This window comes from Myotis davidii, unplaced genomic scaffold, assembly GCF_000327345.1.
Source record: "Myotis davidii unplaced genomic scaffold, ASM32734v1 scaffold161, whole genome shotgun sequence".
Taxonomy (NCBI): Eukaryota; Metazoa; Chordata; class Mammalia; order Chiroptera; family Vespertilionidae; genus Myotis; species Myotis davidii.
The window spans coordinates 1,533,713-1,543,934 of record NW_006291567.1 but is presented as its reverse complement, the minus strand read 5'-3'; the positions used below and the strand labels follow the sequence as shown (position 1 = coordinate 1,543,934).

General features: G+C 42.9%; 1 protein-coding gene across 4 annotated transcripts in view; it reads right to left on the bottom strand.

Moving 5' to 3' along the window:
• RS1 (retinoschisin 1) overlaps positions 1 to 10,222 on the bottom strand; it is a 42,955-nt gene that overhangs the window by 26,915 nt on the left and 5,818 nt on the right. For all 4 annotated transcript variants that reach the window (XM_015564881.1, XM_015564884.1, XM_015564883.1 and 1 more), the window contains exons 2-3: positions 2,742 to 2,767; positions 1,842 to 1,947 (exon numbers count right to left, since the gene is read on the bottom strand). In XM_015564881.1, coding sequence (XP_015420367.1) covers positions 1,842 to 1,947; positions 2,742 to 2,767 — 132 coding nt within the window. The remainder of the gene's footprint in view (positions 1 to 1,841; positions 1,948 to 2,741; positions 2,768 to 10,222) is intronic.

Sequence of the window (10,222 nt, the reverse complement as noted above, 5' to 3'; positions counted from 1 at the left end):
CCTGGGGTGCGGCCTGGGAGGCGGGAAGGCCCCCTGCCACAACCACTGCGCTCGCCAGCCATGAGCCCAGCTTCTGGCTGAGCGGTGCTCCACCTATGAGAGTGCACTGACTACCAGGGGGCAGCTCCTGTGTTGAGCTTGTGCCCCCTAGTGGTCAGTGCATGTCAAAGGGACCAGTCTTTCCACCATTTGGTCAATTTGCATATTAGCCTTTTATTATATAGGACTAGCGGCCTGGTGCATGAAAATTCATGCACTGGGGGTGTTCCCTCAGCCTGTCCTGCCTCCTCTCACAGTCCAGGAGCCCTCGGGGAATGTCCTACTGATGGCTTAGGCCCGCTCCCTCTGTGGGAGGCAACCAAGCCGATCAGGGGAAAGCGCTATCCCCATCACCCCTCCACTGCTGCTGCCTCTGGCCTCCCTCTGCAGGAGGTGACTGGGCTGATCAGGGGAAGGTGCTGCTCCCATCACCCTGCTGCTGCTGCCATTGCTGGCTGCAGGCCCTCCTCGGCCCTCACAGCCGCCGCGGCTTTGTCTGGAAGGATGTCTGGAAGATGCATGGTCTATCTGGTCTAATTAGCATATTACCCTTTTATTAGTATAGATAGGAAAGGAATAAAGGGAAGGCATATCATTTGGGCAGCTTCACCAGGAAGCTGCAAGTTTACATTCCCCAAGGATCCAACAAAGAGAAGATAGATGCATGCCCACTAAAGTTGGAGGGCCTAGTGAAGGTGCTTGCTGTCAATCACACCTGGGATAGAGTTGGTCAGCCAGAATGGGTGTGGCTACTGCAAGGGCATGAAGATTTGGGATACATAATCTCCTAAACAAATAAGTCCCCCGTCTTGGCTCTCTTGGGACTCCTGTGACTCTGGGCTTGTGAGGCTCTTTTGCTCCTGCTTCCCTGCATTTGCCCACATGGCCCACAGCCATGGGACCCCACATAAAATGGACTAATGGACTGTAAGTCCATTACTGAACTGGACTCTGCTCCAACGTGGAAAGGAAATTCTGGACACTGACTCTGATTTTTGCTCTACTGAAACCCCAGCTAAACTTCTTCTATGACTGGACTAAGGGAAATTGGACTTTGGAAAGGGGTATAATTCCATGGAAATAAAGTTTTCTACCATATCTCATCCTCCCGTGGAGCCCTCTAGAAATGCTCCTTCCAGAGGTATCCCAAGAATCCCACTCCCACTAGCAACAGGGGAAGATGAAACATATTTTTCTCCTATAAAAGTGTTGCCTCCGCTTGATAGAAAGAGGGCAAAGTGGGAGTCCCAGAGTTAATAAGTGACACAGCCAGGACTCCAACTCTAATCTTTCTGGCTCAAAAGCCTAAGCTGTTCTTAAAACTCCCTGCCACCTACCATTAATTTAATTTCAATTAATTATCCATTAATCTCTTTCAAAGAGTTCCGTCTTTAAGAAGGATATCAGATCAGTTTAGTGCAGTGGTTCTCAACCTATGGGTCGTGACCCCTTTGGCGGTCGAACGACCCTTTCACAGGGGTCACCTAAGACCATCGTGCATATCAGATATTTACATTACGATTCATAACAGTAGCAACATTACATTTATGAAGTAGCAACGAAAATAATTTTATGGTTGGGTCACAACATGAGGAATGTATTTAAAGGGCCAGAAGTTTGAGAACCACTGGTTTGGTGGATCAGTGGCCATGTGACATTTGAAGCTCAGAGGTCAACTAGAGAAAACCGAGAGTGTGGCATTCAGGGGTTTAATTCAGCTGGGTTGAAAGAAAGGAGAAACAGGATGTTCCCAAGGACAACCCAAGGGTCTGGTGCCCCAAGAAGAAGGGATACTCACTCACCTGGTATGCAGTCTAAGGAGTTGGTGCCTGCAGACCACAGGGTATTGGCACCTCCTTGGCAATCACACTTGCACCCTTTGTGATACCAGGGGTCCTCGCCCTCATCCTGTGGGAAGCCAGAGAGGCAAAGTGTCAGAAAAGTCAGGGTCAAAGGTAACTGTGGTCAGCACTACTGGAAAAGCTTGTGTTCAAAAACTGTGTTCATCATTACTATTGTCTACATCTGCTTTCACACTGCAACAGCACAACTGAATCATTAATCCAGCCTTAATGCACACAGTTGCCACTCATCTGTGAGTCTAGATTGAATCAGGGGTCCTCAAACTACGGCCCATGGGCCACATGCAAATACAAATGTTGTATTTGTTCCCGTTTTGTTTTTTTACTTCAAAATAAGATATGTGCAGTGTGCATAGGAATTTGTTCATATATTTTTTTAACTATAGTCCAGCCCTCCAACGGTCTGAGGGACAGTGAACTGGCCCCCTGTTTAAAAAGTCTGAGGACCCCTGGAGATAAACAAGTTTCTGCACTGTTGGTGACCAGTTAATAATCTCATAGACACACTCATGTAAGAGGCAACATTCACCCCATTATAGTTGTCTTCAGGGGTTTGGGGTGACCCAATCCAAGGTCAGGCTCCTTACATCCCCTGGATGTCCGTTTGGGGGATCCAGTTTTAAAAGGTACTGGATTCAAAATTACACCATCTGAATTAAGACGTGGTTTATTTGCATTCTCTCAATGAAACATGGAACTTGCTCAGATAAAATGTGCTATTGCCATAACCAGAAAAAAAAACTTTAAAAGTACATTGAAAAAATTCATACCTCTATGCATTATTTTTGGCTAGGAAAAGCCTCGAAAACAGTAAATCCCAGTCTTCTTACTGTAACATACCTCAGTAGATGATAATCCCAGTGTGGCTGAGCAAGAGGACGAGAGGAAAAATCAAGTTAAAAAAAAAAAAAAGGAAGAGAAATTCAACAAAATGATGCATTGCATGGAAAAGTGAAATGAAGTCACATATAAGTTAAAGCCCCTTCTTAAACTGATTGTTTAAAGCTGTACTATTCAATGCCTTAGCCCAGTGATGGTGAACCTATGACACGCGTGTCAGAGGTGACACGCGAACTCATTTTTTTGGTTGATTTTTCTTTGTTAAATGGCATTTAGATATATAAAATATATATAAAAATATAAATCTTTGTTTTACTATGGTTGCAAATATCAAAAATTTCTATATGTGACATGGCACCTGAGTTAAGTTAGGGTTTTTCAAAATGCTGACATGCTGAGCTCAAAAGGTTCGCCATCACTGCCCTAGCCATTGGTTCTGGTGGCTATTTGAATTGAACTTAACTAACATTGATAAAATTAAAAATTAAATTCTTCAGTCACACTGGCCACATTTCAAGTGCTTACCGGACTGGCCACATGTCATTAGTGGCTATTGTGCTGGACAGCACAAGTACAAAGCACTTCCATCGCCGCAGAAGATTCCATTATACAGTACTTGTTTAAAGCATCAAAGCACCACTTCTCATTTTCAACAAAACAAACACCTTCATTTCTTTTCTGATTATAAAAGCAACACATGCCTATATATAAATCTCAAACAAAACCCGAGTGTAGACAGCAGGAAATAAAAGTCCCTCCTTAACCACTTTCCTATCTAAAAATCAGATCTGATTACCCCCAAATGCTTTCAGATTGTTTACAGAGTAAAGGAATGGTCTCATCTTTTTCATCACAATTGTAAAACTCCTCTTAAGTTGTGCCTTTATTTAAATAATACATATTTACTCTTTCCACAAACCCCTTTTGCGTGTCCACTGTGGGACTGGCACTGTGACAGGTGCCTTCTAAAATGGAAGCCTCACTCTCTGCCCACAGGGGCTTGAGAACCCAGGAGAAGACCACCTACAGGATGCTGCACATGGTTAATGGTCTACCAGGTTATGCACCGGCTGTAGTGTGAGTCGAAGGAGCATATCTTTTTAAAAAATATATTTTTATTGATTTCAGAGAGGAAGGGAGAGGGAGAGAATGAGAAAGAAACATCAACGATGAAAGAGAATCATTGATCAGCTGCCTTCCGCATGCCCCACACTGGGGCTTGAGCCCATAACCTGGGCTTGTGCCCTGACCGGGAATTGAACCTGACTTCCTGGTTCATAGGTCAACGCTCAACCACTGAGCCACTCCAGCTGGGCATATCTTTTAGCCTGGGCAGATTCAGGACCACCCCTTACCTGCATCACCAAACTGCTATCTCTCCTGGGCCCTCGCCTTCTGGTTATTCATTCCTAGAGACTCTTTGGCCTACCTGCTATGGGCAGAACTGGCCTTCTCAGGTAGCAATGAAGGTTAGGGAGCATCATCTTGGCAGGAGGCCAAGCCCTGTGCTGGCAAAGAAAATCACCAATGACTTCTTACTTTCACATTCGATGGAATCTTTCCAACGATGAGCTTATGTCTTCGTGGTACAATGTTGGGTGCTGTCAGTCCCTCCCATCGTCCTACAGCTTCTGGCACCATTCTGAATAATCCTCCTCAGTCTTTCTTGAGAGCTTTGCTTCCTCCCCGCCTCCATCAATGTTGCTAAATCCAAGATTCCAACACTTGCATTGAATGGCTTACTGGACATCTCCATGTAAATTTCTATTCCTATGTAGAACTGGCTACAGCCAAGTGTTGGCAAGGTCATGGAGCAACCTGAACTCTCATATGGTGCCAACAGGATATAAGTTGATCTAACCTCTTTGAAAAAGTGCTTGGTAATTTATACCAAGGCTGGTCATATATGTGCCCTATGAACCAGCAATTCCACTCCCAAGTATTTACCCACCAGAAATACATATATATGTTCTCCAACAAACAAAAACATGTACTAGATTATTCACAGCAGCCATATTTATAATAACTCAAAACTGGAAACACTTATATACCCATCAAGAGTAGAATGGATACCTGTGGTAGATTCACACAGTGGAACACTGTACTGCAATGAAAGGGATGGTCTACACACAGTATGCTGCATCTCACAATGTTGAGTGTAAAGCCAGGTGCTAAAGTGAACATACCATATGAATCCATTTAGCATGCACAAAAACAGGCCAAAGTAATCCATGTCACTAGACATAGGGTCTTGGTCACACTTGGGGTAGGGAGTGGCATGTAGGAAGCCCAGAAAGGGTGTCTGGTAATGTTCTGTTACTTGATTTGAGTGCTAGTTACTTGGGTGTGTCTCATGGTAAAAATTCATTGAGTTGTACACTTACCTGGAGTCCTTTATATGTCTATTGTACTTAAATAAATGTATATAGGTTATATATTTAAAAAGTGTTTTTAAAAACCAAACTCATTATCTCTTTCCTCAGATTGTTCTCTATTTCTTAGCCTACTGAATGGCTCCACCATCTACCTATTACCCCATTCAGAAGCCTGGGACTCCTCCTAGTCACCTCTTTTTTCTAACCACTCACACCCAGTGTCTATTAGGGGACTTCTTTCCTCTCCACCCCCAGTTACTTCCCCCTTCAGACTCTGCCCTCTCTCCCCTGGATTCTCTCCTTGCTAAAAAGATACTTTGCTCCATCTATTCTTCATGCTGCCGATGGAATGGAATGTAAACCTGATTTTGTCGCTTTCCTGACAAACCCTTTGGTGGGTCCCTCTGCCATGGTCTGAGTTCCACCTCCAACACGTCTTAGTAGTATGACTGCATGTCTCCATATCCTCATTCTTAAACTATATATAAAAATTTATCTTTTGCCCTCTTTACTATCTACAATTCATCAAATGTGCCAGGCAGTTTCCTGCTTCCATGCATTTGGCCTCAAATGCCTTCCTCTCCCAACTTTTCTGCCCTCTGAAGAGGAATTTTTCTGTCCCACATGTAGAATTCACCACTTGTTCTGGCCTTTGTGTCCCACCTCTTTCTTGTCCACAGATGTATCTAAGCACCTGTACAATTATAGAAATTGATATAAATGATAGCTGGTAATGACTGGCCCCAAAGCATTAATTCATTTATTAATATTCATTGAGCATCTACTATATTCTAGGCCCAGCTTTAGGTGCTGGAGATATAAGTAAATCAAATGGGAAAAACACCTGCCCTCGTAGAATTTATAGTCTAATGTGGGGAGTGGGAAAATAATGAATAAGAGAATGAACTATAAAGAGCCCGAGGTGGGTGGGTGCTTGCCAGTCATGCCAGGGAGAGATGATGGTGGCATGGCCCAAAGTGGTGGCATGAAGGTAATGAGAAATGGCTGGACTGTGACTGTCTTTGGAAGGTGGTAGCAATAGGATTTTCCAAGAGATGATATGGATGCAAAAAAAATGAGCTGCCTGAGGCCTGAGTGACTGAGAGAACAGAGCTACCATTTACCGGGGAAGGAGAAGGTTCCAGGGGAGCAGAGATTTGGGGGCAATGGTGTGGAGATCTTTCATTTGAGAGGCCAAAGGGACACCCAAGTGTTGGGGTTGAGTGGGCAGCTGGCTAGAAAGTTCTGAAGCTCAGGGGAAAGTCCAGCTGGGCTGGTAGTACCCTACGCTCCTCACAGTTAATGTATACATGAACCCATAGCCTCAGTCCCACAGCTGCTCCCCCAAAACTGCACAGTAGATGAGCAATTGGCACCAGTTTAACTGTTGACTATTCATCCAGGAGGCACAGAGCTCCACCCCCATCTTCAAGAAAAGCTGGGATGGCTGAAATGCAGAAAGGCCCTGTCAGTTGGGTAAACATCAGTTGTGCCAAGACCCTCTTTTGGGGGAACCAAAGATGAGGTGAGTGATCACTGACAATGTCTCCTTAATAACCAAATCAATTTTGCCCAGAGGCCATGTCTGTTACTGAAGAGGGTCTATGCAGCTGCAACTAAGCAAACCCAGAGTTCAAATGAAGCTCAGGACCTGTCCAGTTGCCTTTGCAATATCTGGTCTAGGGGTGGGCCCTGCAGGCGCTCCACATCCTGCAGAAACAAAGCAGAAAACAAAAAGGAAAGGTCAAGGAGGTCCTGCCACTGTGTACCTGTGGAGAGAAAGACCTATGAGGAGGCCTAGTTTTGGAGCCACTTCGTGTGTTCACTCAGAGGTTGGGCAGATTTCTGGAGTTTTCCATCTTCCCAGCTTCCCTCTCTAGAAAGCAGCCTGGGGTTCTGAGGCACCAGGTCCTTATGGAAATGAGCAGAGAGAGCTGCTGTAGTCCCCAACATGATTAGTCACAAAAGCTGGCAAACAAAAGCAAAAGCATATTTGACTACAATATCTTATAATAGCAGAAGCTAAGCAAAACTTTGCTCTGGTTGGGTAGCTTAGTTGGTTAGAGCATCATCCTGATATGCCAAGGTTGCGGATTTAATCCCCGGTCAGGGCACATATAAGAAACAACCAATGAATGCATAAATAGGTGGAAAAACAAGTTGATGTTTTTCCTTCTCTGTCTCTAAAAAAAGTCAGGAAATAATAATAATAAATAATAGTAATATAATAATAATAAAGACATTATTGGAATAAGCAAAGAAAACAGGCCAGTCTTCAAAGGAAAACAAAGAATAAAAGATTTACATTATGCGGCTTTGTATTTTTCTCCCTACTGGGACTGTTTTTGAGATTCCTCCACAGGTTGTGAGTTTCCACTAGAGCAAGCATGCCAAACTCGAGGCCGGTGGCCGCATGTGGCCCACAACGAATATTTTTGCGGCCCAGCCAATATAACGGTATGTAAGAAACGTTTCAATAAAAATTTTGTAACATAATTTTTGCAATATCCTGTTATACATAATTATTAATAATGAACATTCGCTAATGACAGACTACTATAATCATGCTGCATTCATTTCCCTTAAGTGCCTTACACGCAGGTGCACCATTTCTCTCCACTAATACTAGCAGTGAATATTTTAGAGGCGATGGCCACGTCATTAGTATTGGATTGACCTGTTTGGTGTGCGCAACAGGAAATATTTCACTTTCGGAGAACAATAGCTTTATTTGTGTTATGCTTATTAATTTGTGCAGTTATTCAGTGTCTGGTAAGTTAATGTTCAAGAAAAAATATTAATTTGTATTAAAATGTTCTATTATTTTATGTTAACAATGACTCATTTATTTCAACCCTTTGTATTCAGCATGTCTCTATCGAAATAAACCTATGTTTCTATGAAAATGGATGCTTTTTTTTTGACAGCCCACATAAACTTACACTTTGTTTATTTGGACCGTGTTAGCCTTTGAGTTTGACAAGCTTGCACTAGAGCAGTGGTCGGCAAACTCATTAGTCAACAGAGCCAAATATCAACAGTACAATGATTGAGATTTCTTTTGAGAGCCAAATTTTTTAAACTTAAACTATATAGGTAGGTACATTGTTATTCACTCAATTAGGGTACTCCTAAGGCTTAGGAAGAGCCACACTCAAGGGGCCAAAGAGCCGCATATGGCTCACGAGCCTCAGTTTGCCGACCACGGCACTAGAGCATCTGAGATGTCTGCCACTCGCCAATTTTAGAGGCATGCAATACGGCTTCATTCTGCCCTTTTGCCCAAAGGGCCATGCCATAGGGAAACACTTGTTACCACAGTGAGGAAATTCAAGGCATAGCTATTTCTTGAAATGTACCTTGCAAGCCCAAGAGGAGAAGTATGTATTGGACGCACATAGGAAAGACTCTTTTAGTCTCTTTGATTGGATTTCACTAAATATAGAGCTTTCCTTCCCATGGAAACAGATGAAGCTGAAGAGAAAAGTATAAAATTATGAATGATAAAACTGTAACCAGCTTCCAATCTACTTGAGAAACAAGAATAAGGCATGGGAGAAAAACAGTAGGTTGAAATAATGCCCCTTTCCATGAAGAAAGAAGGAAATTGCTTCTGGTGTGAAAATGTTACTATTTTAGGCGACAGACATATTCATGGGTAAATCTGTTATCTGTACCTGCTTCACACAGATGAACCTCAAAAACATATGCTATGTGACAGAAAAAAAAGACCATATGTTATATGATTCCATTTAAATGAAATGTCCCGAATAGGCAAATCTATAGAGGCAGAAAGTAGATCAGTAGCTGGGCTAGGGAGTGGCGGGCTGGGTGGAGGTGGGGAGTGGAGAATGGGGAGTGACTGCTTAATGTCTAACAGATTCTTTTTGGAGTGATGAAAATGTTCTAAAATTAGATTGTGTGCTCCACAAATCTGTAAATATACTTACGAAAAACCATGGAATTGCACACTTTAAATGGATATGTAAATTATATCGCAAGCAAGCTGCTTTAAAAAATAAAATCTGTTGTCCCTGATCGTTGACACACCAGCAAAGAGGACACTTACCTGTAAGATGAAGCTTGGTAATTTTTTTTGTTTTTATATAATAGCCATGAGCAATTAATTGACTGATATAATTTACTAAGGAGGGTGTTTTTAAAATCCTTGTTGACTTTGAATCCAAAATGTACAATGTAAGATAAATAGAAGCCTGCTTCAGTTATAAGACATAAGCAGTGCTTTACTCTGATGATTAGTGCATTCCCAAGTGAACCTTCATCTAATGCGTATGTGAGGTCAATCCATTTACCTTATTTCACTGTAGTAAAGAGCCACTGCCACCGTGGAACAGAAGCAGCAAAGAGTAAATTAGACAAAGAATCTTTGTCTTCAGGTTCCCAGTGTGAAAAAAAAAAATCTTTCCCATGCACGTTATGCCTTATTCCTCTATCTGGATTGCAAGCTGATTCAGTGCAGTAATTTTATACTGTATTTTTTTCTCTGCCTCCTGGAGCATCCCTCTAGCTCAGGGTAGAGCACCGGTCATTTTCTGCTGGCTTCTTTCCTTCCATGCCACATGAAGATGGAGGGCCTTGGCTAGGTGGGTAAGAGAATTTAAACTTCTCAAGCCTACCCACTGGACCATATTCCATTCCACTCAGACACATGGGATTCTCTAAATGTAAATTTCTGGAGCTCCCTAGCCATGCAATAGAAGCTTAGCAGTAGAACAGGGAAGAATGCAGAGTTCTGTGCCTCCTGACAGTGTGTCTTTTATTGCAGATCTCGCCCAAATGAGCAGGTCTAATTTAAAAATAGGTTGGTACAAGAGGTCACCAGTTCAATTCCCGTTCAGGACACATGCTCGGGTTGTGGGCTCGATAGATCCCCACTGTGGGGCCAATGCAGGAGGCAGTGTAGGAGGCAGCCAATCAATGATCTTCCTGTCTCATTGATGTTTCTATCTCTCTACCCCTTTCCCTTCCTCTCTCTCTAAAAATCAAATATTTTAAAAAATGTTTTGTCTATTTAGGGCCGCCATAACCAAATACCACAGACTCGGGGGGAGGGGAGTAGGGTGGGCTTAAAAAACAGGAAATTAT